Genomic DNA, 24,551 nt, shown 5'->3' with positions numbered 1-24,551 from the left:
CCCAGACTTCCCTCTCCCCCAGCCACTTCAGCCAGCTCCTCCCTCCGACGGGATCCCAAGGCGTTCCCAGGCCAGCCGAGAGACGTAGTCTCTCCAGCGTGTCCTGGGTCGTCCCCGGGGCCTCCCGCCGGTGGGACAAGCCCGAAACGCAAGTCCAGCAGGCATCCGAACCAGATGCCCGAGCCACCTCAACCGAGCTTCTCACTCTATCTCTAAGGGAGAGGCCGGATACGCTGTGGAGGAAACTCATTTCGGCCGCTTGTATCCGGGATCTTGTTCTTTCGGTCACGACAAGACCCAAAATATTGAGCTACGAATCAGCATTACTTGATGCTTCGGAGGAAAGTCTGCCAGTTTATTATTTTTTTGTTTTTTTATAACCCCGCCTCTTACGCCCATTCAGAACCTTTCTCCTTATGGTGATGAAACTATTCGGGCGTCTATTTTAGGAAAGCGCGTCATCATGTCCGCAGCAAAGGCTGCATGTAAACGTGAAACGACGGAATGCCTTGCAACGCTGCTTTGCTTTGACTCGTGTTGTTAAATGTTTCAAATACTGCAAGTCCAATTCTTGCCAGTCGAATCAACTTGATGTCAATTTGGCGGTGTTGAAAATGCGCCACGGTCAAGCCCGGGTCCCTCACCTCGAACGACACGGGCCTCGGATACCGTAACTATTCCTGCACCTCCTTCAATATCCGTGTTGCGTTACAAATATCCTAACAGAGCAGCAATTAAAGCCCATCAAGCGTCCGACGTCAGCCGGGATAATCCTCCCCCCGTCGGAAAGCTCATATTTGAGTCAAATGAACTTGAATGGATTTACCAGGGCTGTAAATAACTCAAGACCTGTCAATTAATTTAAATCATATGCAGATTTATTTTTATTTTTTAAACACGTATGCTGAAATAAAACTTTACAACTTATATTCATTCTGTAATTTGAACACTTTGCACGGCCTTCGTCTATTTACACTCGTCTGCTCGCGAGTGTGCGAGTTTTAAATAAACGCGCCTCGTTTGACACGAGTGCAGGAAATGTACTGGCACAAAACCGCCGCGCCGCTTGCCAGTTTGAAGCCGGGCCAGAATTCAGGGTTCCCTCGTCGAACGGTGCCAAATTGTTGCGCGCTCTCACCTGCGCATCACAACGATTGCGGTCAAACGTGTACACGACTACTACGAGTAGAATAAAAAAAAAAAACACAAAACAGCGAGGATCCATTTATTGAAACACTTTACTTGGAATGTTTTACAATTCTACACACATAGAATCTCTTGTTTACTCTTGCCAGTTAGCATCCGCCCTGAGACGATTACCACGCCGTAAACCACGGAGACATAATTCTGCTCTTATGAAGACTTGACCAGGGCAGAAAACTCTGAAATATAAAACAAAAGAGGGAAAAGAAAATATATGATAGCAACTTATTATGACAGGTTTCAGTGGACTTACTTCTTACCATTGGAATTAAGCTAATTGTCTGATTTCTAAAAAAACACAAGTTTACTTGTTGTAAAATGGTAAAAATCCATCAAACATGGCACATTTTATATTCCTAGCAATGACAAATCATTACAAATATGCTATTTACGTTTTTTTGGTTTCATTTTAGCATCATGCTTCTACAACATCGAATGTTGATTTTATGTCAAGGTTCGTTAAAACAAATTTTCTTGTGACAAAAAAGACCATTAAGACTGTTTGGAGAACAGTTAAGAAGCATTAAGACTGTTTAGAGAATGTTTAAGAAACCTTGAACGAACCCTCATGTTAAATCAACATTGGATAGCATTTTTTTTTTTTTAGCATAATGCTTCTCCAACATCGAATGTTGATTTGATGTCAGGGTTCGTTAAAACAAATTTTGAACATGTTGAAAAAAGTTCTTGTGACAAGAAAGACCATTAAGACTGTTTGGAGAACAGTTAAGAAGCATTAAGACTGTTTAGAGAACGTTTAAGAAACCTTGAACGAACCATAATGTTAAATCAACATTGGATAGCATTTTTTTTTGTTAGCATAATGCTTCTACAACATTGTATGTTGATTTGATGTCAGGGTTCGTTAAAACAAATTTTGAACATGTTCAAAAAATTTATTGTGACAAGAAAGACCATTAAGACTGTTTCGAGAATGTTTAAAAAACCTTGAACAAACCCTAATGTTAAATCAACATTGGTTAGCGTTGTCTTTTTTGTTGTTGTTTATTCTAGCATAATGCTTCTACAACATCGAATGTTGATTTCATGTCAGGGTTCGTTAAAACAAATTTTGAACATGTTGAAAAAAGTTCTTGTGACAAGAAAGACCATTAAGACTGTTTGGAGAACAGTTAAGAAGCATTAAGACTGTTTAGAGAACGTTTAAGAAACCTTGAACGAACCCTCATGTTAAATCGACATTGGATAGCATTATTTTTTTTTTTAGCATAATGCTTCTACAACATTGAATCTTGATTTGATGTCAGGGTTCGTTAAAACTAATTTTGAACATGTTCAAAAAAGTTCTTGTGACAAGAAAGACCATTAAGACTGTTTGGAGAACAGTTAAGAAGCATTAAGACTGTTGAGAGAACGTTTAAGAAACCTTGAACGAACCCTAATGCTAAATCAACATTGGATAGCATTTTTTTTTTTGCATAATGCTTCTACAACATCGAATCTTGATTTGATGTCAGGGTTCGATAAAACAAATTTTGAACATGTTGAAAAAAGTTATTGTGACAAGAAAGACCATTAAGACTGTTTGGAGAACAGTTAAGAAGCATTAAGACTGTTTAGAGAACGTTTAAGAAACCTTGAACGAACCCTGACGTCACAAATGTTCATCCCTGTCATGAAAATAAACACATCAATATATCAACTACCTTCCCATCCAATCTTGCCGTCGCCGTCAGAGTCTCCTTCCAGCAGGAAGGCTCTGGTCTCAGCAGCCGTCAGCGTCCTGGCTCCTTTGGAGAAGTTCTGCAGGAAGAGTCTAATAGCGACATCATCAACGCTAACGGGAAACGAATAGAAGAAGCCGAAGTAAAGGCAGAAGACGAACGACGAACTCAACTGCAACTCATCCTGCTCGATGAAGCCACTTTTGTCCTGGTCCAAGATGTTGAAGACCCTCTCGATTTCATTTGGAGTCTTTTTCGATAAACCCACAGCTTTGAAGAACATCTTTGGGTTAAAGGAATCCTTTGCTGGAAGAAGAGAAACACAAATAAAGCTTCAAGTCCTGCCACCAAACCGAAAAGAAAGGGGAAAGTTCGTACCTTTACACGCGTTAAGAGCAGAGGTGACGTCCGAGACGGCGAGAACGTCAGTAATGGCCATGATGACTGTTGTGGTCGAGGTCGCAGCCGCCGCAGGGTTTGATGTTCGGAAAGAAACAAGGCGGGTGTCAGAAACCACCAGCGTCCTTCTGGCCGCTGTCACCTGCAGCTGACCACTTCAGACGTTATTAACGTAAGGGGCCGGCCAAGCAACAAGATGGATGTCATGGCACAGGTCGCATTCACAAGTACGTTTCAAGTCAAGGCATTTTTTGTAAACAAAATTAAATGAAAGCAAGGGCTTATAAAAACAAAAACAATAATAGCAGTAATTGAAACCACATTTTTCATTTATAAAACCAACTATAATTCTACTGGAATTATATCATTTTTATTTTATTTTTGCAAATTTCATCAACTTAAACTAAGCATTCATTGGAAACCTTTGTTTAAAAAAAAATTCAAACTACATTTTTCATGTATAAAACTAGATTTGACTATGCCCTTCATTTTCATCTTTGCCATTTAATGTTGTAAAAATATTTAAACTAACAATTCTTTTCTAAAACCTTACTCAAACTAATCAAAATTTGAAGAAAAAAAATGATGAAATAAATTCCAAACAATAATGCTTTTAAAAATAATAACTGGGCCTATTTATTGACCTCGTGGTATGAATGGCAACAGGTGGACACATCTTCATTGTGCTTACTGCCATCTAGTGGAAGAACATTTAATTGCTTTGTCATGACATATCACCGGCATGAACATATGAACAAATAAACATGACCTCAAGTAGGCAAGTCCTATTTTTTTTAGCCCACTAAGTTGAAATTGGACAAAATTCCTGAATTCTGGCTAGGAATATAGCGCCTTTCAATCAAAAGTCAGCTGGGATAACCTCCAGATCTGCGCAACCCTAAAGTGGACAAGCAGTATATAAAAAGAATGGATAGATAATAAACATCGGTCATATGGACCGATGTTAACATTTCCTTGCAACCTCATTCGCTGGCTCCTCGCCGGCATCTTAATCACCCGTGCAGCATTTCCACCAGTTGTAAACATCCTGTTATTATCCGGGCCTCTGTCACTATCAGGCCGCGCTCCGTGGGCGTGTCTCCTTATCGCCGCATGCTACATTTAGCATATGGAAGCATGGTGGTTAGCACAGCTGCCTCGCAGATCTGAAGATAAGACGGTTGAAGTTTAATGTCAAGCTCAACATGAAAATATGAGAGAAATAACTTTGGATTAAGTTTGCTAGCTTAATGCTAAAACATAATGGAAAACACCATAGATGAGCAAGTATTATTATTTAAGTAACACTAAATAAAGTATGTACCTTTAGCGGGTAGCACTGTGACTTACTGGTGAGCACATCTGCCACATGGTCTGAGGTTCAGGGTTCGAATCCCTATTGGTGAGCAAATCTGCCACGTGGACTGAGGTTCAGGGTTCGAACCCCTATTGGTGAGCACATCTGCCTCATGGACAGAGGTTCGGGGCTCGAATCCCTACTGGTGAGCACATCTGCCACATGGTCTCATGTTCAGGGTTTGAATCCCTACTAGTTAGCACATCTGCCACATGGTCTGAGGTTCAGGGTTCGAATCCCTATTGGTGAGCACATCTGCCACATGGTCTGAGGTTCAGGGTTCGAATCCCTACTGGTGAGCACATCTGCCACATGGACAGAGGTTCGGGGTTCGAATCCCTACTGGTGAGCACATCTGCCACATGGTCTCATGTTCAGGGTTTGAATCCCTACTAGTTAGCACATCTTTGACATGATCTGAGGTTCAGGATTTGAATCATTACTGGTTAGCACATCTGCCACATAGTCTGAGGTTCAGGGTTCGAATCCCTACTGGTTAGCACATCTGCCACATGGTATGAGGTTCAGGGTTCGAATCCCTACTGGTGAGCACATCTGCCACATGGACTGAGGTTCAAGGTTCGAATCCCTACTGGTTAGCACATCTGCCACATGGTCTCATGTTCAGGGTTTGAATCTCTACTAGTTAGCACATCTTTGACATGGTCTGAGGTTCAGGATTCGAATCATTACTGGTTAGCACATCTGCCACATGGTCTGAGGTTCAGGGTTCGAATCCCTATTGATTAGTACATCTGCCACATGGTCTGAGGTTCACGGTTCAAATTTCAGTTTGATGTTCCCTCATTCTTTTTTCTGTTTTCTGTGCGTATACTTCCCACATTCAAAATCATGCACGTTAGGAATATAACATTTTATGTAGATGTGACTAAAATAATAAAAATAATAATAATAATAACATAGCGGACGTTATGGCGTCACACAGGCACCACGTGAGGCCCTCTGGCTCGGTCACATGGTGACGCGAGCCCCGTTTCCTCAGGATGAGCCTACGGTGAGACCTGCGACTGGCCGAGGAGTGCAACAGCGACAAAAACATCCTCTGCTCCCCCCTCGCACATCTGCACCCCCGTCCCACCCTCTCGGCCTTGTGCCTTTCCTTACTCCCGCGCTTGTTTTCAGGAAGACCAGGCTTCCTGAGTGATGGATGAGATGTGGGAAAAAGGGGGGGATGGGCGTGTTATGAAGCGATGTGTTTGTGCTTGTGCAGCTTTCAGATGGATTCAAGAGGAGACACTTGCTAAATAAGGAGTGATCCACAGGTCATTTTGGGACTTTGTCTTGGGAGTCATCAGCATGTCGTGGGAACAAGCACAGGTATGGACGCTTAGTTAGTAATGCTGTGGAGAAACTGTGGAGGTTTCATGTGTGTATACTGCAGGTGTGGGCAAACTTTTGATATCAGCCAACCCTAATATATGTACATACATAGACAGTATGCAGTTACATACACTCGGAATAGCTGAACACTACATGCTCCTGTGTGGTGTGTACCTCATCATATTTAAGATTAGATACTGAAACAGATATGTCTTGAAATTTCATAGTCATATTACATCATTTAGTTTCAGTTTGTAGAGGATGGACATTGATAAGAAAATAATAAATGCTGTATATATTTTTTTCATTTAAGTGACAAAAGCTGTGGCAACATGCTGCACAAAATGTGCATAGTAGTCCAAATGTCAGCGTTTGACAAAATTTGCAACTTCAGCATTAGAAAAAATAATTAGGTGTTTCTATTGCATACAGAAAAAGAACAAAAAAGCTTAAAAATATGTTTGAACTGCTCAATACAAGTTCATTTGTAGATGAACTGAAAAAAAAAATGCAGACAAAATGTTTTAATGATGTTTTTTTTAATGACGTTTAAATGTGTAATTAATTCCCTTTTAAGTCATTAATAACAATGAGGGGGGAAACCAAATCTATAGACTCTCACATTTTTTTCCCACAAAGGGGTGTGCTCACTTTTGTTGCCAGTTTTGACATTACGTTACTGTAGTGTGTACTGTATTGAGTTATTTTGAGGGGACAGTAAATACACATTGTTATATAAGCTGTATAACGTTGACCCAGAAACATGATTTATTCAAATATTAGTCTTTTTTTCCCCAATTAAAAAAAAAGTTTTCCCCCTGCCCAGTTGGGGGATTTCAGTCACAGGATGTGAATAATATAATAATATATAACCATTTTGTGATCAAGCGCTACATGAATAAATTTGACTGTTTACAAAAACATTACTTTTGTGATCAACTGTATCTGACCCAAATTTATTTTCCCTTTTACAAGGTATTTTTTTAAATGTGGTTTGTCTTTGTGAGAATTGTCTTGATGTTCTGAAACACGTTTGGTGTATAAAAATAAATAAGTATTTTAATGTATTTTTTATTTTACTTAATTATTTGATAATTTCATTGACTTTTTTTTTTATTTGTATAGTTTTATTTATATTTATGTGTATAATATTGTTCGGATGTCAACGTGCAACACTTTGGACACAAAAAAAGTGGATTGGATAAATAACCAAAAAAAACAATCAGGACAGGAGCAAATTCTTTTTCGCGGCACAGTATAGAATCTATAGCGCGGCGGGTAATAATTAGTCTTGCATGCAGTCAGTCAAACTGAAACCAAAGCCGTCTCACTCGTCCGTGTGACATTTGGACGCAAGACGCTGCGGAGCTATATCAGATTCTGAGCAACTGAGACGGGCGCCATCCATCATGTGAAAATAGAATGTGAAACGCAACGAGAACAAGCCGTATCATGTAGAAACAGAAATACTTGGGGACAAGCTCTCTCACTGTGAATGCTTTTGCTTTGGTTGCAGAATCTTTTGACTTCCACGGCCCGTTGCGAACTTCTGACAACAACATCCTGATGCTGTCCGGGTGTGGCAAGCAAGAACTCCAGCATCAGTGATTTTGTTGCCAGAGGGGGGGGCACGATCAGCCGGGTCACAACCAGCAAGGTTGGAAAACACTATCGTTATATATTTGTGTTTATTTTGTATTTAATTCCACTAATTCACATCAAACGTAAAAAAATACTCGCGAATAAAAACACCCGCGTCCTTAATAAGCCTCATTTGAAGACATGTTATTTATTCACATACTCATCATTGAGGCACTTGACACAAGTAGTGGAATGTACCCGTCCAACACCACACCATTTAAATAAAAATTCATAAATGACTTTACCACAAGAACCCATCTCAATGTACACTGCATTGTTTAGGTCCAGTGAAAAAACGTGTACAGTGAACCCCCGGTTTATCGCGGGGATACATTGCAGAACCCTCAGTATGGATCAAATTAAAAAATATATATAAATGTCATTTTACCCTTCCCACATACTTTAACCACATTTAAACCGAATAAAACACTCGCTAAAACACACTTTTTAAACATTATGAAATGTCAATTGTACAAACACTACTGCATTTTGGTGTCTGCATGTTCCTTTAAGAGGCGGAGTCTGTTGGCGTGACGTCAGCAAGTCTGCGCGAGTCTGTGGACGACAGCAGCTTCTGTGTGGGTGTGCTTTCTGTGTTTTACTGTTCTTCTGGTGCTATAGAAACAGATGAGAAGCGCATCGGCTCTCCTTTCCCACATACGAGGGCATTACAGTGAATAAGTATACTATAAAAGCCCATAAAAAAAGATTGCTTAAAAATCTGTAATATAGCAGGGGAACACTAAAAACTTTTTTGATTTGTTTCATATACTATATATATATATATATATATATATATATATATATATATATATATATATATATATATATATTGGAGTTTTCCCGTTCAAGACAGTAGGTTTGCTTTTTAATTGACATTATTAGTCGGTGTAAGGCAAAACTAAATAAGGCGTATAACAATAAGGCTGCATTTGGGGCTACTCGGAATGAGGTTTGAATGCGAACGCTACAATTCACTTTGAAAAGCTTTTCAGACGTTCTAACAGCAGATATTAGAGGGTCCCGTTTCAGCTGGAATGTTACAAAGAAGGCTGAAAGAAAAAAAAACTTTCGGTACCTTTTTTTTCTCTCTCTCTCTCTTTTTTTTTTAAATATTTTTTTTAGCCAGTCCCGTTGTGAGAGGTGAGGCTCTCCCAGGGGCAGATGATCTCCTTGGCTCCCAAAGCTCCCTGGGAGGCGGCTCGGTTCTCCTCGTCTTCATCCTCGGACTCGATGGGGTAGATCCGACACTCCGGGGGGATATCCACCTTGATCTGGAAAAAGCTGCCGCACGGAGGAGGATTTCATTGATCACTCCTCTCATCAGTAATAACCTCCTTTTTGCATAAAATAATAAACACAATAATACTTGAGCTTTTGAGTTCATTGCCACTCCCAGTTGAAGTTTACCGTCAAAATGAACAAACACACTAAGAGAATGACACATTGCGTATTTGAAATAACCACCTACTGTAGTTATGCTTTAGATATGCTGTTTAGCTTAATGCTAACAAACTATGGACAACGTCATAGAGGAGCTAATGAATAGCGTCTGTGTTTTGGTATTTTCTTTCCTTTTTTTTCTCCCCATGAATTTTTTTTTGGGGTGATTTTTTGGTAGAAAATTCTACACAAAGTTAGCGTTTTTTCAAAAAATATATATTTTTTTAAAGCATTTATATAGGTGTCAATTATGAACTGATTTTTGCTAGCAGCCTCTCCCCTGAATATGCATATGCGGATGTCTGCATTATACTGCCCCTAAGTGGTTATGATATGAACATCAGGAAAAAAATGTGGCAAAAAATGGTTTTATGGTTAGCATTCAATTTAATTATGTCATATTCCTTATTAAAAAACACATTAAAACATTTTTTTAAGGCTGGTACACATTCTCATAGTATCAAAAGTGAAAGTCCAGCATATGACAACAAATAATTTGATAATAATCCTTGTAAATGTTTTCCACTCACTTGCCAAACCTCCTGGACGGGGCCTGGCTGGAGGCGTCCGGACTAATTGGCCGAATGCGTCCGCTGGCCCCGGCGGCCGCGTGGCACTTGGGTGACAGGCTGGCGAAGACGGCGGAGGGACCGCCACCCACGCCGCAGCCCCGCCTCAGCAGCCGCCGCAGCGAGAGCGCCACCCGCGACTTGCACGTCGGGCCGGGGGCTCGCGCCGCCTCGCCGCCGTCCCGCTCCGCTTCTACCCCGGGTTCCGCCCGCCGATCCGAGCCGGGGGTGCTGTCCGGGGCTACGCTGACGGGGGACGGGCACGGGGCCAAGACGGCGAGGGAGGACGAGGCGGTGGGGGAGTCGATGAGGCCGGAGTATACGGCCAGGTGGGGCACCGGGGTGGTGAAGCGACATAGCTGTGGGATCAAACACATAAAGAGATTACAGACGTTGCTATTTAAAATGTAAGGAATTAGGGCTGAGCATTATTATTACACGACAGATAGTACACAGATAACACTTAACATTAACAGGCACATGAACGCAACATGTTGCAGTAAGTAAAGTAAGTCAAATAAATGGATAAATAAATAAATAAAATACTGTATATGATTTTGCTTACGTTTTTCATCATTAGACTCTTCAGTTGACATTATGCAACTTAATGAGCATGGTCATCATTGGCCGGGTGGACATCAGTGGCGGGGGAATGACGGAACAGACAGATGAGGTGCTGGTGGATGTTTTATTAGTCGCCACGACATGCATGCGGCAGACAGTACAAGTTGTGTGTGGAATCTTGGATGGGGGGGGATGGGGGGCAAACAATAAACAGAGCCAACGTACAGAAATATAACACATGGACATTGTTGTTGATGCTTTATATGCCGATTTTCTTAACACAATGTTTTTATTGTTCTACTTGACAATAGATGAAGCAACACATTTTGGAGCTAAGATAACATCTATTAAATTGAGGTTTTTTTTTTTTCAATAAAATAATAAATATGCATGATCATTTTTTGGTTTATTTTAAATCTTCTTTTCCTTTAAAAATCACATTCAGTTAGAAAGGCTAAACTTCATGTTTTTTTTTTTTAGATGAGTTAAATGTCAAATGCATTGTATATGTAAAATAATTATTTGAATTTATTATAATAATTCATTTGTCATTTGAAAATGTTTTTGGTTGTATAATAATAACAATAATAATAATAAATAATGATGGTAAATATTTACATGCAAAGTTTAATTGCAATTATATAACCAACTCATTCATTAAGTGAATTAAAACAAAACTGTTAAATGGATATATAAAATTGTTGGCTTTATAGTTTTTTTTTTACAATGTATTATTTACAATTCATCAATTAACCAATTATTTTATGAAAAATAGTTTTTTTTTAATGAACACATTATAATTACCCATTTTTTGGGAAAAAACAGATACATATTTATCCAACAAATATTACAGTACAACGTTGCAATAATACTAATACAAGTTTTACCAATTTAAATGTGTGCAATCTAACAATAATAATAATGATTACAATCATAATTATAGTCAATACAGTACACTAATAAAAGTCATACATAAGTATTTTTTTTTACTATTAATTTATGTTTGTTATTTGCATTTTTGTATTAAGAAAACTGAACTATCAATAAAATATTGGGGGAGAATTTTTTTTTTTAACTACTTAAAATGATGAATATGACCTGAAGCTGGACAAGCCGACAGACACACACAGCATTATCATTTCTGCTTGCTGAGTTTGCTCATGACCTGCGTGATGTCGACGGGCGCGTTGGCGGCCATCTTGGCGCGCTCCTCCAGCTCCTGCTGCCGGAGGATGATGGGGCTGACGCTGGGCCGCCGGTTCTTGGCGTTCTGCTCCAACTGGGCGTCCCTGGGAGAGCGCAAGGGAATGGTGAAAAAAACCAACAACAACCAAACACTAAAGGAGGCGCCGACCACCTACGTGAACTTGTGCTCCTCGGGGCAGATGGACTTCTTCAACGTGTCCTTGAACACCTGAGATTTCATGTAGCGGCCGTACGAGTCCTGAAATGCCACACTCAGCGGTGACTTCTTTGAAAGGAGAATGGCGGCAACGTTCGGTTTCGCGCTTACTGACTTTCTTCATGAGCATGTAGATGTGGGTCTGGGCAGCGTCCAGCACGTATCTGTGCGGATGCTTCAGGCCGTTCACGGTGACCTCCATCGTCTTCCCGTCGATGTTGATCCACCTCGGGGCACCGCGGGCCAGGAAGGTCCTGCGATAAGAAGATCATCATCAAAATTTCCTGTAGAGTAATTACATATTTTCCAGTAATATAATGAATTAGAGATTGAGTAATCCCATTACATGTACCCCCCCCCCCCCTCCCAACCCTGACTAGAAATAATCCATGAATTTACTTATAGATCTGCTCGGCCTTCTCTCGCATCGTCGCCGCCGTGCCCCACTTCAAATCCTCGCATCCTTCCCAGAATGCCAAGTTTTCACCTGCAAAACAGCCACCATTTTGTGTTTCAAAATGTCTCCCGTAGTCATCGCCGCCGTGTTTCATCATACCACTAAACTCTTTCTTCAGAAATCGCCTGAAGTCGTCGCGCCCTCGAGGGTCCGAGAGCAGCTCGCCGAAGCTGAACGTCCAGCGTTCCACGCGCATTTTGGTCGGCGTTTCCACACTGCCGCAAGGAAGAAAAACGTGTCAAAGTAATCGTGTGTAATGTGACGTGATTGTGCACTTACTTGGGCATGTTCAAGGCCCAGTATGTGATGTCGTCGGTGTGCCAGGGATTGCTGGGTAGACATTTGGAGAGGAACGGGTCGTGATTGTTGTAGGTGGCGCAATATTTCACCAACCTGGACAAATTATTATTATTTTTTTTAAATTGTCATGCGATCCTTGCAAGTTATTCATGAGAAACCAAATCTGGTACAATAGAAACAAACAGAACAATTAGAAATAATTCACAAATCGTCAACGCAATAAACGTACGCGCCGATGGACACGGACGACTTGACTCTGGGTCTCATGATGGACTGCTGGGTGAAGATCATCTACAAAGAGGAAAAGAAAATAACATATACAAGATATAAAACAAAAAGAAATCAACCCAAAAGCAGATGTGAGATTCTTACAATTCTCTCATAGTAGTCGGGCGTTTTCACCTGCGAGAAGAAAAAAAAAACCCTCATGTGACGATAGAGATTACAAACGAAGAAACGTATGAAAGATGACAACTTTAGAAGAAAGAGAGCAGCAAGAAAGGCCTGCAGGAGACAGAAGACAAAGGAAAGAGGAAAACATGCTTAGTAAGAAAAAGCACATTAAAGAATTATTCATATTAATAATAGCTGATTGATGGAAATCCTGTCCGCTCACCTGTTACCTCCTCTGCGTTCGGATCAATTCGCCGATCGAGTCCGTAGTCCATGGCGCTCACGGTGCCAGGCTGCACACACACATGGCAAAATAAGTCGTCAATAAGTATGCGGACACTTTTATGAATTTTTTTAACCATTTAAACAAACACAATTATTAATAACTCAAATCAACCCAATTAAAATGGATCTTTAACGGACATAGTCGTCAATGGCAGTGAATGAGTTAAATATAGTAACTAAAAAAAAATTAAAATAAATAAATAATTAAATAATAACTAATTAGCTATTAATTTGCAGAAAACTTAATTCTAAGTACAATATACGTGAATTTGAATATTTTTCATAAAATTAATGAATATAATGTATTTAAATAATTAATTAAATTAATATTTTTGCTCAAATTAATCAATGTACATTACACAATAAACATAATTACTCAACAAATAGTTGTTCATATAAAGTTATCCAAAATATGGAATTGCTATTAATCAATTAATAAAAATGCGGCTACTAATTAAAAAAAGAATTCATAGAAAATGTATCTTTTGAATTAATAAACACGCATCCATTCATTTGAAAAAATTACTTTAATACAGAATAAATAATTGAAAATATTACATACATTTTTCATATTTTCATCAGTTTAAGTTGAAATGTAAATAATATATTTTTTAAATATGACTGCGTATTTAAAGAAAAAATAAAAATTTGGCGATGAATAATAAAGACTTAATACATAAACTTGACAGTAAATCGACGGGAGTCCAGTGCGGAGGCAAGCGATGTAATTTCCTTATGCGATGTGAAATATTAATCAGCCGTGACCTTTTGGGTCTGATGGGAGATGTGATGGCAACGTGGCATCGCGGGTAGAGATAATGAGATACCCCGGGAAGAAAGGAGGCGCAATGTATTTCCAGTCTTCAAGTGGATGATGGCCACGTAAAGCACACGAACCAATGTGTATGTGCGTGCGTGTTTGTCTCACCGCTGGTCTGTGGACCACCCAGTAGGCCCTCTCCTGACAGTCAAACACTACGCGGTCTGGTTTCTTCCTCTCCTTGGCGGCCCTAAGGTCACACACAACACTCTTAATTGTATTTTTACATTCACATCCTAATGTTGTAAAACAAAAATCTCAATAGTATAAAAATACTTTGTGTGCTAAAACATTGCAACACAGATTTTATTTGTTAGCTTGTCTGACATTTTGCATTGTTTTATTTTTTATTTATATACAATAGATTTTTTGTATCCCCGCCATCCGTCCATTTTAGGGGACCAAATATGGCTCTGACAAAAACAAACCCCGATGATGTTCCCATCCTACCTGTACTGTTCTTTCGCCTGCATCACGATGAAGTCCCACTTGTGATTCATCCACTTGTGAAGACGATTGTACTGCTCCTGAGGGCGGGCGGGAGATAACAACACAATCGTCAACACCTCCAGCGGCAGCAGTTGCAGTCGCGATCTCGTTCCCTGACCTGCTCGTGCATTTCCAGGATTCCCTTCTTGCGTATGTTCCTCTTGGCCAAGTAGATTGCTGCAGCACAGGGACGCGTATTTGAGCATGCAGTGTGCAGTTTGTTAATGTGCAGAATCTTGTCACATACTCACCGTAATCGGTGTCCTCCACAGGCCACTGCTGGGCGGGCCAGAAGTATGGTGTCTGTAAGGAAAAGCGTGTTACTGTTATGCGTCTTATATTTGATATTTAAAAAAAAAATTAGCATGGAAAACAAACAACCAAAATTGTTGTCAGACGTTTGAGTCCATGTAAGTCCCCAGGGAATAAAATGTATAAACGCATGAAATAATTAACTGCAAAATATTTTTTATGAAAAAATTGATCAGATTTCATATTTATTAAATACAATTTTTTTTTTTAAGCATTTGTTACCTATCATAATAATAAACAATTTCAATCATATACAATTTGTTATAATCCTTTTACCAATTGTACTTTATTTTCTTTTGAGAAAAAAAAGATTTAAATTCACGCATTAGTCACGTTCCTGAGTTTGGACCACAGGAAGTTGCATCATGCAGATCGTATGCAGGAAAGAAAGTCAATTTCCTCATTCTTTTTATTTTGGGGTGGGTGTATTTGAATATATATCAACAATGACAAGGAGGGGGGTTACAACCTCGACACAGTCTTGTTAATAATTGTAATAATTTTTTTATGTTATTTTTAAAATCCATTTATGGTTGTGCTTAGTGTCAACATACTATTACCTTAAATGGCATAATTCTACGCTAAAACTCATATTACTTTAAGTCCTGGTAACTCAAATTAGGAGGATAAATTCTGCTAACGAGTGGAAGAGCATTCAATTGTTCTGCCACTCTCTATACGTCATTGTTTGTAGTAAATAAATAAAAATTAATTCGAAACAATTTTGTTGCGTTACCTGGAAGCGATAGAGGGACGCGTCAGGCTTGAGCAGTAAGCGTTTGTGGTCCTGCAGCGGGTACACGAAGCCCAGCGCCACCAGCATGGAACCCAAACTCCTGGCCTCTGACCACAGCGACACTTATTTGTCTTGTTGTGTTGACTTTGAAAGAGTTCAGGCTTAAAACTCACCTCTTGTGTCTATTTGGAATCTGTCTGCCAGCCACGCAACCATGTCTTCGCCTAGAGACCACAAATGCATGACATTATTTGACTGACATATAAAGACGAATAAAGTCCCTCCTCCTACTTCTTCCCTCACTTTGACGAGTCCGCGGGGTTGTCATGGCGACAAAATCTGCAGCGCTCGAGTTTGAGGCCACGCGTCTCAGCCGCTGATTACACAATCACTCAGCATCAAGTGTGTATTATATCAGTGTGCAAGTGTGTGTGTGTGTGTGTGTGTGTGTGCACGCGCTCACCAGTAATAGCGTGCGGTATGGTGGTGATGACCAGTCGCTGCGGCTGAGACTTTACTCCCGATTTGGGATCCTGCATCTCCAGCAGTACCTTTTCCGCCTGCGGGGGGAGGAAGAGGTTACCGTGACAACCCATGTGGGGGGGATGCTGGTTGGTGAGGGGGGCTAGATGGGTTGCTTTGACAACAGATTGCGAGGGCGGCTTGGGACTCAAATGTCTTCTCGGTTCTTTTAGTCACAGAAGTTTAAAACGGCAATTAAAAACGTTACAGTTAATATATGAATAAAATGTACATGTCAACCTTGATTGTTGCTTCATGCTTTGAATCCCGTTTTTCGTGGCATCTTCACATCGTAATAAGTCCTCCGAAAGAATTGAGCACTACTTTAAGATGACACGCACGTTTGAATCAGTTAACATAATTTCGCTCTGCGTGAGATTCTTGAGTATGTTTGATGCCGCTTCATGCTTTGAATAGCAGTAATAGAAGGGTTTTATTAGCACATTTGCATGGTTAGTAAATAGTAAACTGCCTTGAAATGACATCCGCCAACTTAGAGCTAAAGCAATACAGAAGTGTAAAATAAAGGTGCCCACGCCTTTCTCCTCACGCGTGATGTGGGCGAGATGAGTCAAGATCCAGTAGCTGGATTAACTTCTTTCTGTATGGGGGCCGCTTTACTGACAATGATCCTGTCTTAATGCTTATTAAACTGCATGACCTTATTACTGTGAGGTGAACAGTATAGTAAGTAGGAGATGACATTCTGATAACATATACATTTCTAATCATGTTTACTGATTCATTGGTTCATTATTTGAAGCCATGCAAACAGCATCATTGCAGATAGTCCGAGGAAATAGTCTATACAAAATAATATTATATTATGTTTTCCATACTTATGGATCATGGAACCTGAGGGCAGGTTGTGTGTTTTGTATGAGTCTTACCTTTTTAAGACACGCCATCCGTGGCCGATTCCTCTGGCCGTGATCCCGCAGAGTGTTTCTAATTGTCATGATGCTCCGATGATGATAATGTCCACTTATTACAAACACACACACACGCGCGCGCGCACAGATACACACTCAAATGAATGCAACTGCGAGCTCTGTGTCGCGAAGGGATGCTGGCTGCAGGGGACTTGAGATAATCAATAACGGTGGTGCCTTCCCGTACTCCCCACAAGCTCGGAAAGGGGAGTAACATTGTTATCATATGCAAATCGACAGAATTGCATTGATTGTTTGCTACATTTTTAACAATATACACTCAGGCGCTGCGTTTTTAAATTATGTTAAGGCCCTATTCAGTTTGTTCGATGATAAACGTTATTATTATTTTTTTTAATAACCATGGTCAGTTCCGCTGTCATGGAACGCACCATACCTCAAAACTGACAGGAGTCGACCAATGAGAAGGCGGCGTTTTTTCTACCACAAAAGTTAAACAATAACCACCACTCCCCTCTAGAGGGCGCTGTTCATTATCAAGAGTTTAAAGTTTTGTTTTATGTCCGTTCCAGTGTTTGCATAAAAATAAAAAGCTGTTTTTTTTGTTACTTATTAATTGAAATGTGTCGTTAAATTCACACACCCAAGACCTCCGTTCATGTTAACATGGCGTCCTCTCCTCCTACCTAGCGTCATATGTGTAAACTAGTCGATATAAATACGTTTTTCCTGGACGTCTGACCAGCCAGAAGATAAGATATGTCATCTTTTTTAACGAGCTAATCGCACCGTATCCGCGCACACCGCAGACGGCCGACCAAACAAGTCTACTTCCTGAGTGGAGGGAAGGGGCTTGGTCCCGTGCCTCCTGACGCCGCCGCACAGCGCAGCCAAATTAGCATCGATGAGGCTCTCGCGAACATGGCGGATTTCCTGCCGTCGCGCTCCGTGCTCAAAGTTTGCCTTCCCGTGTGTCTGCTCAACAGCGGCGAGGTGGAGCAGGTCCGCCGCTCCAAGGAGATCGACCGGCGGCTCTCCCGGGAGAAAACCTACGTGAAACGCCTGGTGAAGATTCTGCTGCTCGGCGCGGGCGAGAGCGGCAAGTCGACGTTCCTCAAACAAATGCGGATCATCCACGGCCAGGACTTCGACCAGAGAGCCCGCGAGGACTTCCGAGCAACCATTTATAGCAACGTAATCAAAGGTACAATTCGAGTTAGTTTTTTTTAAATGCATAAAATGGCGCTTTTTGAACGTGTGATAGTGTGGCTAGGCCAGCTTTTTGTTGCTTAATAATGGCCGGGAAAAGTTTGCCAGAGAGGCACATAAACAGTCCTCGACACACCCTACACGAGAGCCCTCTTCTGCCTGTTTAAACCTGTTTTTAAGCATACATTATCGTTTTGCATCGCCACTTAGTTTTAACCTTACTTCTTAAGAAGTGATAAAAGTAGTTTTAATGGGAATTATTGTTAAACAAGCAACCTCAAATGGGATGGAACGTCTTCCTGTATTGTCACTTTTCATGGAAAGTAAGACGAAGGTCAACGTGCAATACAATAAAATACACACAGGTGTAATAAATCATTGCATAGTCAATGTAGTGTGTTTCTAAAATTAATATGGAGTTTAGGTACAAACTTTGCTACATGGTTATTTAGGCGTGTGACCTTGGCAGTAATACATTGACATAATCTTGTGTTTCCCAACCTTTTGTTGAGCCGAGGCACGTATTTTGCATGATAACAATCACACGTAGGCGGGCCATCAAACAAACTAAAAATGTAAATTAGGTTAGGTTGATTGTACCTTCTGCTGTTTAGTGGAACAATATTAAATTGTTCTGCCTGTCACTAAACCTTGCTGCCATAGATAGATGAGCTCATTTATGGTGGCGACACCTGATAGGGAAAAGCCAAAAGTTTACGCAGTGGTTATTTTGCCGTGACCGACATCTCGCCGTCTAGTGTTATTTTGCCACAAGTATCGGGAGCCAGTTGAACCGTAACACATCACGCTGAAATAACCTTTCCACGGCCAACCTACGGTAATCACGGTAAAATAGCCGTTCATGATAGGCCGAGAATTCCGATTGACCAATCAGAGCCATTCACGGCGAAAATAACCACCGTATTAAGTTTAATTCTCCACAGCAGGTGAATGTGCAATTGCTCACTGGTTCGGGAAGTTTTACTAGGGATGTCGTGATCATATTTTGAGTTCTGATCTTACCTCGGCAATGCATAAAAAAATAAAAACCGCACATCCAGACACATTATCACATCGTAATTTACTTCTCTTCAGTCTGGATTCTTTAAAAAAAAGTAATAATAAGGGTTATTTATTCCATGTATTTTTATTTTTTCTAATATCAAAACATTTTTATGCATTTAATTAGCCCGGCAATTAATCCTTGCCCCCTTTCCAGGCATACGCGTGTTGGTGGACGCCCGCGAGAAACTGCACATCCCATGGGGGCACCCGGGCAACCAGCAGCGCGGCGACAAGCTGATGGCGTTCGACACGCGTTCAGCCAAGATGGTCCGCGGGCAGCTGGAGACGCCCGTCTTCCTGCAGTACCTGCCGGCCATCAAAGCCCTGTGGGCCGACACCGGCATCCAGCACGCCTACGACCGCCGGCGCGAGTTCCAGCTGGTAGGTCGAAAGACATCAACGCGTATAACTGAACCGTTCCTTTCCCTCCCAGCTGACTGTTGAGTGGACAGTCATGTGACGCGGTTAACTTCCTGTTTACACCTTCCCCCTTGTCGTAAGATGCTGACATTTTCGCCCAGATGTTCACGGATTCCCATAACCACAGATTGAGAATCACTCACGGCGTCTGACACTTCCTCATGTCGCTTTCACATGAAAATCCACGTTTTTTTTTTATGGGTTTTTTTGGAGTTGCACAAGGCTGCTGCCGCAGCTTCTCAATGGTGTTTTGTTAACGGCGGGGCAAAGACACAAGTGTGATCAGAGCTGGAATGTTGATCTGTCGTTAAACTGCTTTATGCTTACAAACAGGGGGCCTCGGCTTGCCCACGTCGTGTTACTTGCGCACGCAGTGTAGGGCCTGACATGGAAGTTCAAATATCGCAAGCATTTTCCGCCATTTGAAGTTCTACTTTTAGTTCGCTGCCCAAACAGGCCACCGTTGTCATCGAAAAAGGGATTACGTTTAGAATTTAGTTGAACATATGGAATGTATCTAAAAGACGTAGTTAAATCAGGCCCTATTTAAATCAGGCCCTATTAGTCTGCTGCGTAAACAGGCCAACGGTAAACGATCACATTTTGAAGGCACCTTTTGAATCTGGACAGCTTTTGCCGCGGATTAATGAGGTCATTACCTTTTCGAGGTACACCACACCATTAAAAAGTAAATCAATAAATAAAAACAATGAATTTAATAGTTTCAGTTGATGTTTTGGGGCCTGATATCAGTGCGATGAGTAATATAGATTTTTTTTTTTTTTGACAATCATACAATAATGTTCCAGTTTCATTTTCACAGCACACGGAAAAATCTCGCAGTTCTTGTCTCGCTTCTCCTTTTTTTTTAATTCCCTCTCTCGCCCCGTCTGACTGATTCGTCGACAGTTTTGAAACGTCACCCTGCGCCCGTCCTCCCTCTTGAGCGTCTTTTGCCGCTCCCACCGCATTATAGCGTAACTGTTCCAACTCGTCACCGAAAAAAACGGTGCCATTTTACCCTTAAAATTTGATAGTAATTTGCCGACTTAGAAAAAACGACAACATGTTCTTGAATATTTTTTTCATGCATTTCAGCCCATTTAGTGAAAATAAGTGTGTTCCGCTAGATTTTCTATTTGTGCCCCTAAAATTTCAGGTTAGGGGCCACTGTAGTAAAAAAAAAGAAAAAAAAAGAAAGAGAGTATGGATACAGGTTCTTCACGTCAGTTTGGTTTTTGAAATGTTTGGTAAATGCGTCACTCGGGTTGTTTGCATTTTTGCTGTCAAATAGTGAAATGAACACAAAATGCATGCAAAGGTTGTTCTGGTGAGAAGTGGCAGCATAACTAAAAGCCCCAGAGAGACACCAGGAAAAACGATAAGGGAAATCTCAACACAGACGCGCGCGCTGATGAAGGAATGTATGTGACTCTGTGCGGCTTCGTGTTGGGGCTTGCATTAATTGCCCCTTCAGCAGAAGCTTACGAGACGACGTTTTTTATGTGTGCGCGTCTGTGTGACACGTCCAACCGCATCATTCACATGCGACTTAACTGTAACGCGCTCGTGCGTGTGTGTTTTGCAGGGCGAGTCCGTCAAGTATTTCTTGGATAATCTGGATAAGCTTGGCGAGCCGGTAAGTTTTTTTGTTTGTTTTTTGGGAGATTCCTACCCAGAGTTAAGCCCCGCCCATCCATCCCCCCACCCCCTATTATTTTTTATTTTTTTAATGTTTGAGGCTGTGGTCTCATATCTCACGTGTCTAGACAACGACGTCGCCGCTGGGAGATCCGCTTAATTAACCTCTTCACCACCAAGACGGCCACAGCATTCGATACAGTCACACTAATTTCCATTTCTATATTAAAAGAAAACAATGGTGATTTCATGAATGGGAATTTGTCATGTAAAAATTACATAAATCTTAAGTTAGGGTTGAAATATTTTTGTGAGTGTATAATTCATTTTATTATGAAATTATTTTAAAAATAAAAACAATTAAATTGTTTTTTAGCACTGATTTATCTTTTTATCTTTAAAAAAATCTATTTATAAAATTATAAAAAATACATTTTCGAATGAGGGATTAAAATTTGAACAGGATTATTAAAGTAAACAAAGACAAAATACTGCCATCTACTGTTGTGGATGTGCAATTACACATTGTTCTATTACAGCAAAAATAAAAACACAAATGGTAGCGTAGTATGTTTTTTAGCATTCCATTTTTACATTTGAAATGTTTTGTGTAATTCATTTTATTAAATAATTTTGGAAAAAATCAAAATGTCAAAATTGTGTGTTAGCATTGATTTATCTTATTTTATTTTTTTATTAATTATTTTCAAAATTATAAAAACTACATTTCAGATTGAGGTATTAAAATGTTATGAATTTGTATAGGACAAAAAAAAATCTGTAGAAATAAATAGGACAAAATAACATTGTCGCTGCCCAATGAAAAGAATCAACCCATTTTCCCATAAAAGTCAAATAATTGTGTCTCCGCGTGTTCCAGAATTACCTGCCGAGTCAGCAGGACATCCTGCTGGCGCGAAAGCCCACCAAGGGAATCCACGAGTACGACTTTGAGCTGAAGAACGTCCCCTTCAAGATGGTGGACGTTGGCGGCCAGCGGTCCGAGCGGCGGCGCTGGTTCGAGTGCTTCGATTCGGTCACCTCCATCCTCTTCCTGGTATCTTCCTCTGAGTACGACCAGGTGAGGAGGGCCTTCTTTTCTTCTTTCCACACCTGATTAGGGCAGATACCAAATTAGTTACAATGTTCCATGACGCACTTTTCCTGGCATTACGGATGATTTTTTTTTTTTAGCGCTATTAATTTTGTGTTTTGTTAATGACTTCACTTGAATGCTCCTCGCAGGTTCTGATGGAGGACCGTCAGACCAACCGGCTGTGCGAGTCGCTCAACATCTTCGAGACCATCGTCAACAACCGCGTGTTCGCCAACGTGTCCATCATCCTCTTCCTCAACAAAATGGACCTGCTGGAGGAGAAGGTGAAGAGCGTGCCTCTCAAGGACTACTTCCCCAACTACAGCGGGCCCGAGCACAGCCTGCCCGACGTGCAGGCCTTCATGGTGGAGTGCTTCCGGGCCAAGCGGCGCGACGCCACCCAGAAGCCGCTCTACCACCACTTCACCACCGCCATCAACACGGAGAACATCCGGCTGGTGTTCCGGGACGTCAAGGACACGATTCTCCACGACAACCTCAAGCAGCTCATGCTCCAATGACCCCCGTGCGCGACCTTCAAAAAAGGGGACTTTAGAAGAAGCGTCCGTTAGAACGCGTCGGCTGCTTTTATGTTAGTTAGTCAGCCGCGGTTCGGTAGTTTGTGACGCTGTCGAGACGTCGTTTGGCTACGTTAGAACGTTTCACACGGGGGAATCAAGAGGATGCTCAAAGGTTTCATCCGTGCCGTCTTTTTTTTTTTTTTTTTTTTTGTCCGAGCACTGAATTTAAGCAAAATAACTCGAGTTGGTTGTTGCACTGTCCCTCTACCTGCCCCGTGCTGCTTTGTGAATAGATAAACAGCAGACACTCCCCGTTATACCGTTTCTCCCAAATCTTCTCAGTCCCGCCCTCTTTCCTAGCTCACGAGTTGAACGTCTGCAGGAAAAAACGACTGAACCTGTGATGCCTTAACAGAGACCAAATTACTGTTTAAAATTCTGCATTTTTGCCACCAATTATTTCGCAGCCAGTGTGCCTTGAGAGATCAGGTATGCTGCGGGAAATGATCCAATTATGTAATATAAATAATGTATTTGTTCATCTAACTATGCCAGTGCAATGGTGACAGGTAGAAGAATTAAATACTATTCCACTAGATAGCAGAAGATTCATAATTAACCCCATGTTTCCACTGTTTTGTCATTTGTTTGTTGTGCTATGAGATTTTTCCAACGTAAATTGTGCATTGGCTCAATAAAGTTTGGGTAACACTGCAATTGACAATTAGTGCGTCCCAATCTTTATTGAGCCATGGCACATACTGCATTTTTTCCAAAAAATCACACAGTAAATCACCAAACAATAATGCCACAAAACGTTCAGTGTTTCCCAGCTACTCGCAACTGGAATTTAGTTGCCTACTGATGGCACAAGATGGCAGCAAAGCACAACTTTTCTATTAGAAAGGGCTATGACAAAAAAAATCAGTAGTGAAACAAATGTGGCAGATGCACAGTATACTTGATGATTAATATCATGTCAATTTCATAATAAAAACTGGCATAGATGAACAATAATGCATTATTTGTAGTAAATTTAAAAAAAAATACCAATAAAGTGGAATTTGATCATTCCTGTGACACAATGCATGAGACAACTTTCTAGTACTAGCGAGTGTTTTGCCTACTAACCGACACTTCTCAGGGTTGATTTTAAAAAGCAGTCAAGACTCCCCATTTCTATTTTATTTTTGCCAAACACCACACATTTTTCTTTGAGCTTCTCAGTTGCCCCCCCCCTCCCCCCTCCTCTCAAAAATACGTTTTTGGTTGTACATAGCCAAATCTGTTCGTGTTGTAAATAATACCTAGGTTTATCTGCTTGTTTGTAAATGGTTGTAGAAACGTTTTTGTTCTAAATCACTGCGTTTTTCAATTAAGTTTTTTGGGTCATTTGTTTTCTGACATCTTTTATTGGAAATTAACTTCCTGTGTCAACTCTCATACCACTCTGACGTTATCAATAAACACACTTTTCTAAAAAAGATTTTTTTTTTTAAAGTTCAAATTTGATTGCACGTTTTTCGTCATGCCCATTTACCTTCAGAGAAAAGTTGAGTTTCTGTTTTGTTGTAAAGGGATTTTTACACCAAACCGGAAATGCGTCTGAGTAGTAAATAGGTCAACATTACAGGACGCCCTAAATTAAATTAAAGGGATATCATTGAATTAAATTATTTACAGTCTCATAAATGAAGCGCTTTAAACGACCAACCACACTAGTAATAGACCAAGTTTATCCGTTTCTGTTCAGGCTTCTGAGTGACCGCCTAAAAGCAACTAAGGGTC

General features: G+C 40.7%; 3 protein-coding genes across 6 annotated transcripts; 1 reads left to right on the top strand and 2 right to left on the bottom strand.

Annotated features, from left to right (window-relative positions):
- Positions 1-1,211: 1,211 nt before the first annotated feature.
- On the bottom strand, positions 1,212-5,758 carry LOC147156820 (parvalbumin, thymic-like). Of its 2 annotated transcripts, XM_086064023.1 has the most exons (5): positions 4,270-5,758; positions 3,267-3,332; positions 3,062-3,194; positions 2,871-2,980; positions 1,212-1,382 (listed from the first exon to the last, which is right to left on the bottom strand). In XM_086064023.1, exons 2-5 carry the CDS (start codon positions 3,325-3,327, stop codon positions 1,354-1,356), a joined length of 333 nt encoding a protein of 110 aa, XP_085920149.1. In that variant the 5' UTR covers positions 3,328-3,332; positions 4,270-5,758; the 3' UTR covers positions 1,212-1,353. The 2 variants fall into 2 exon arrangements, with proteins under 2 accessions (XP_085920149.1, XP_085920148.1); XM_086064022.1 differs by having other exon boundaries at positions 3,267-5,753.
- A 1,996-nt stretch (positions 5,759-7,754) lies between these two features.
- Positions 7,755-17,973, bottom strand: LOC147156819 (regulator of G protein signaling 9-like). 3 transcript variants are annotated; one of them, XM_086064020.1, is made up of 19 exons: positions 16,809-17,973; positions 15,860-15,956; positions 15,570-15,620; positions 15,397-15,503; positions 14,600-14,651; positions 14,467-14,525; positions 14,310-14,386; positions 13,968-14,049; positions 12,985-13,047; positions 12,734-12,865; positions 12,591-12,652; positions 12,341-12,454; positions 12,161-12,276; positions 12,004-12,091; positions 11,720-11,858; positions 11,564-11,646; positions 11,368-11,491; positions 9,600-9,997; positions 7,755-8,910 (listed from the first exon to the last, which is right to left on the bottom strand). In XM_086064020.1, the coding sequence occupies exons 1-19, from the start codon at positions 16,875-16,877 to the stop codon at positions 8,748-8,750; spliced, it is 2,076 nt and encodes a 691-aa protein (XP_085920146.1). In that variant the 5' UTR covers positions 16,878-17,973; the 3' UTR covers positions 7,755-8,747. The 3 variants fall into 3 exon arrangements, with proteins under 3 accessions (XP_085920146.1, XP_085920144.1, XP_085920145.1); XM_086064018.1 differs by having other exon boundaries at positions 12,734-12,763; positions 16,809-17,968; XM_086064019.1 differs by lacking the exons at positions 15,860-15,956; positions 16,809-17,973 and adding an exon at positions 15,700-15,764 and having other exon boundaries at positions 12,734-12,763.
- On the top strand, positions 17,377-23,487 carry LOC147156818 (guanine nucleotide-binding protein subunit alpha-13-like). Its single transcript, XM_086064021.1, has 5 exons — positions 17,377-18,015; positions 19,240-19,466; positions 21,094-21,144; positions 22,027-22,227; positions 22,392-23,487. The coding sequence occupies exons 1-5, from the start codon at positions 17,733-17,735 to the stop codon at positions 22,761-22,763; spliced, it is 1,134 nt and encodes a 377-aa protein (XP_085920147.1). The 5' UTR covers positions 17,377-17,732; the 3' UTR covers positions 22,764-23,487.
- The last annotated feature ends 1,064 nt before the right edge of the window (positions 23,488-24,551 follow it).

The sequence above is a fragment of the Leptonotus elevatus genome, chromosome 20 (genome assembly GCF_054856555.1).
Source record: "Leptonotus elevatus isolate MCC_2025b chromosome 20, RoL_Lele_1.0, whole genome shotgun sequence".
Classification (NCBI taxonomy): domain Eukaryota; kingdom Metazoa; phylum Chordata; class Actinopteri; order Syngnathiformes; family Syngnathidae; genus Leptonotus; species Leptonotus elevatus.
This window is presented reverse-complemented; position numbering and strand designations above follow the sequence as displayed.